Source organism: Dipodomys spectabilis, unplaced genomic scaffold (genome assembly GCF_019054845.1).
Source record: "Dipodomys spectabilis isolate Male_0828 unplaced genomic scaffold, ASM1905484v1 ptg000187l, whole genome shotgun sequence".
NCBI lineage: Eukaryota > Metazoa > Chordata > Mammalia > Rodentia > Heteromyidae > Dipodomys > Dipodomys spectabilis.
This window is the reverse complement of record NW_024870864.1, coordinates 14501839-14506363: the sequence shown is the minus strand read 5'-3', so window position 1 is coordinate 14506363 and position 4525 is coordinate 14501839. Positions and strand designations below refer to the sequence as shown.

The following is a 4525-nucleotide window of genomic DNA, read 5'->3' as shown; positions in this document are numbered from 1 at the left end:
GTTTGGCATCCAAGAAAAAAAATTAGTTGTTGTTAATTAGACAAAGATGTAGTTGTGTTGCTACCATTTTTTTTTCTTAAAAGGTCTTCATTGAGGTCAAAATCTCCTAAAGCTTGGATTCCAAAACATCCCATGGAAACCTGTTAACTTGTTGAAATGCAGAAAGGTGGATCAGCAATTTTGCATTTGGAACCAGTGCTCTGGGATGATGAGGACATTTCTGGTTTCAAGAAAAGAATGAGTAGAAATGCTTAATTATATATATTTAGGTAAACACATATTCCTCCATTATATTCCATATATGTGTTTGTCTGTGTATGTGCTTTTCTAGAAAGCTATTCCACTAGCTGACAAATGTTGATTACAAATATTTAATATAATTTCTCATTTTGTAATTACCATTATTACAATTAATTTCTGTTGATATGATAGTAAAGTCAATAATAATATCTGTAAATGACTCCACGCAAGCTCCATTTGCAGCTCTTAGATGGGAAGTAATGATAACAACTGACTTGTCAATCATACAGCAAGAGCAGTGTGTTGGAGGCCCCGTTATAATTATTTTTTTCTGATGACTTGTGAGAGACAATGAGTAGCCCAGGTGAGAATTAGAAATCTGATGGGTACCCCTGTATAACCTGTTAAAATTCCTAAGCAGAGAGGAGAACTGAGATTCAACTCTGACATTTCTGTCTGGTCTTCCACAAAATGCTACAACTGTAGATAAACATTGCATTAATTGTTTCTGTTAAGACGATTCCTTAAGTAAGTTAAAGGTATTCCATTAGTTCATATACATTCCAGACCTATACTTCTCCTATAAATGATACCTTGATGAACTCAGAGCATTTCCAACTTCATGCCACTTTTTCCCAGATGGATTAGAGAGCATCATGGTGAAACAATTTATAGCATCAGAAGCAGATACACACTGGACACTGGTGGAAACTTGAGAATTCCCCAAGTCGTAGCCTGTGAGATGTCATAATTCCAGGTGTCTAAGGTGATAGAAGTGGATACAAGACACACAAGATTAATGTTGCCCTCTTGAATTTTTTTTTTTTTTGTATAAAGACACAGACGTTGAACAGATGAAGATAGCATCCTTAAAAAAAGGTTTCAGTCTCAGACTTCTGGGAACTATGAACCATATTACAGGGTTTCACCACACACCACTCTCTTAAGTAGAACCAGAGTCCCAATACACAGAGGCAGAGAATATTGTGTTTTGTGCAATTTTGTATTTTCCCCAGGTTGATCCAGCCAACAGACATTGATCAAACTCTGATAATGGCTTTATGGTCAGGCAGGTTTAATGAACACACAGAGCAGAAACTAGAAAAGGCAAACTTGGGTTTCCAGGTTCTGAACAGAAAGCATGGCAAAAGTTGTAGGCTAGTATGTGTTAAAATGAAGTATTACAAGTTTCATCACAGAGAGAATAATAACCACAGCAGACATTTGATTTTTAGATTTCTGGTTGGCTATAATATTACTGAGGAGAGACTTGCATTTTTCAATAAATACCTAATGGTTTATCTGGTATTTATATTCAGGTAATTATTCTCCTGATTGTTATAGATTGCATTTTGTTGTATTGTCATATACTCTTCACCTCTACTCAGAGTGACTCTAATATAGACCTCAATATCTTCCTCCTAGGCAGACTCACACAATCTGCTGGGCTGCTCCCCATACAAGCCAGCCATGAGGGCAGCTCACCCAGCCAGATGGGAGGTTTTTGTTCAAGGCTGTATCACTGTGGGAGGGAGATACATACTTTGAAAACAGTAATAAACTCCAACATCCTCAGCCTCCACCCTGCTGATTGTCAGTGTGAAATCTGTGCCTGACCCACTGCCACTGAATCTGTCTGGGACCCCAGATCCTCGTTTGGAAACCAAATAGATCAGGAGGTGTGGAGACTGGCCTGGCTTCTGCAGGAACCAATGCAAATAGGTGTTTCCATTGCTATGCAGAAGGCTCTGACTAGACCTGCATGATATGGAGGCTGGCTCTCCCAGTGTGACAGGCAAGGACCTTGGAGTCTGGGTCATCACAACATCTCCACTGGATCCTGAAATTAGAATGAGGCAGAGAGCAAGATTATATATAAACATAGGGAGCAATGCATGCATTACTTTTATTTAGATAAATGTTTCCCCTTATTCATATTCATGATTTGATTTTTAATTTAAAATACTAAGTATTAAAAGTGATATTCTTGCAGCAGAAAAGTGTCTCTAGGAGTCAAGTGCAGTAGTCCCACCTAGCAGAGTCTTAACTCAAGCACAGGTTCTAGCTTTCTGGACTGTTCCTCACTCTCTCAGACCTAAACCTCATTGCCCTACCATGAACATCTAACACATGGATAAGTTACCAATGGTCCATGAGAGCTCACCCTCCCACCCTCTCTGATTCTTCACCTCCCACTGCCCTTACCATGGATCCAGAGCATTAACAGCCAAAGGATCTGAGACAAGGACTTCATTTTTAGGAGTGAAATGAGGAGTCTAGACAGGTCAAGGCAAGATCATAGCTGAGCCTTTATTTCAGACTTAGAAAGAAAGGTCCTCCTTAGGGAGCAATATGCAAATAGCCAGATGGGTGCAACAGTGTAAGAAAAGAAAAAGGAACAGTGTCTATTGGCCATTCTTATTTCCTCTTCAGAGAACATTCTCTTTAAGTCTTTAGCCCATTTATTTCTTGGGCAGTTGTTTCTTTGAGAATTTGTTGTTGGGGGATTCAATTTTTCATGTTCTAAGTATATTTTAGGTATGTGACCCTAATCCATTTCATGGCTAGTGAAGATCTTCTCCCTATCTGTGGGCTTTCTATTGATCTTGCTAGCTATGTCCTTTGCCATGCAGAAGCTCTTCAATTTCATGCAATCTTATTTGTCCAAACTTTCTTTGATTTGTTGTGTTTCTGGGTCTCTTTTAAGAAATTTTTTGTATGTACCCAGGAGACCTAGGGTTTCTCTGATTCCATCCTGTAATGTTTTCAGAGTGTCTGCTTTGACTTTGAGGTCTTTGATCCATTTGGAGTTGCTTTGGTGCAGGGTGATATATAAGGATCTAGCTTTAGTTTTCTACAAGTGATTAACCAATTTTGCCAGCACCATTTACTGAAGAGGCAAGAACTCCAATAACAACAGATGCTGGAGGGGATGTGGATAGAAGGGAACCATAATGCACTGTTGGTGGGAGTATAAACTCGTTCAACCACTTTGGAAAGTAGTATGGAGTTTTCTCAAAAGACTCCACATAGAGCTCCCCTATGACCCAGCAACCCCACTTTTGGGCATTTACCCAAATGATCACTAAAGCTACCAGCACAACTATGTTTAAACAGCATCATTTGCCACAGCTAAGATATGGAACAAACCCAGATGGCCCTCAAAATATGAATCAATCAAAAAAATGTGGTTATATACAAAATGGAATTCTATGCCTCCATCAGAAAGAATGACATTGCCTCATTTGTTAGGAAATGGAAAGACTTGGAAACAATTATATTAAGTCAAGTAAGCCAAGCCCAATGAAACATAGGTCCCATGGTTTTCCTTGTTTGCAATAACTAGTATATGTCTGAGACAAGGAGATACAGTCAGATAAGTTGATGTTAGGTGAAATGAACCACAAGATAGGATTCAAATGTTTTTTTTTCCTTCTTGTGATTGTTTCTAACTTACTTATAAGATGCTTTCTTTGTTGCTTTGTATGTCCCTCCCCCACTGCATAACCCCTGTTTTCACTATTTGATGTTGATATAATTTGTGGAGGGGAAGGGAAGAAAACAACTTGTTTAAATAGGGATACAGGTGGACCCATTGCAAAAATGAAATGTACAAGACGTTATGGCGAAAAGCGAACTTTATAACTTTGGCCGGTGGTGGGGGTGGTTGGGGAACTTCGGGGGGACGGGGAGTGGTGTGGGTAAATGGGAAGGGACCAGAAGGTGAAATAAAGGAGGAGGCAACAATGCTTGATAAGAAATGTACTCATTACCTTGTCCGTGTGATTGTAACCCCTCTGTATGATATTTTCACAAAAAAGCCTCAGTGCATGTATACATATGATCAATTAAAATTATGGTTTATTCTTTTGATTTTTGCTTTTTATTTTTTATCTTCTTTCTGGCTGGTTTTGTTTTCTGTACCCTTGTCTTGTATATAAATTTTGTTTTGTTTTATTTTGAAGAGAGTAAGGGGTACCATAGAAATGGTGGGACAAATGGTCAACAAATGCAGCAGTAATACTCACTAGACGCTGTTGAAAATGAACTACACAACTTTGGGGGCAAGGATCAGGAGGAAGAAAAGGGAGAAAATGGGGGAAGGGGTAACACTGTTCAAAAATTAATGTAGTTATTACCTGTCTTATGTAACTGTAATCACTTTGTACATCATCTATACAATAACAATAAGAAATGAAAAATAATAAGAGAGTAGTTTATTTTGAAAAGATCAAGCTAAAAATGTTAGATCCAAATCTTCCAAAATGGAGGTACAAAATTTTTA

General features: G+C 38.4%; 1 gene segment (V, D, J or C); it reads right to left on the bottom strand.

Annotated features, from left to right (window-relative positions):
* Positions 1 to 1733: 1733 nt before the first annotated feature.
* Positions 1734 to 2532, bottom strand: LOC122121255. The segment is given in 2 exon segments: positions 1734 to 2080; positions 2446 to 2532. Coding segments are annotated over 2 exon segments (381 nt in total).
* Positions 2533 to 4525: the final 1993 nt, after the last annotated feature.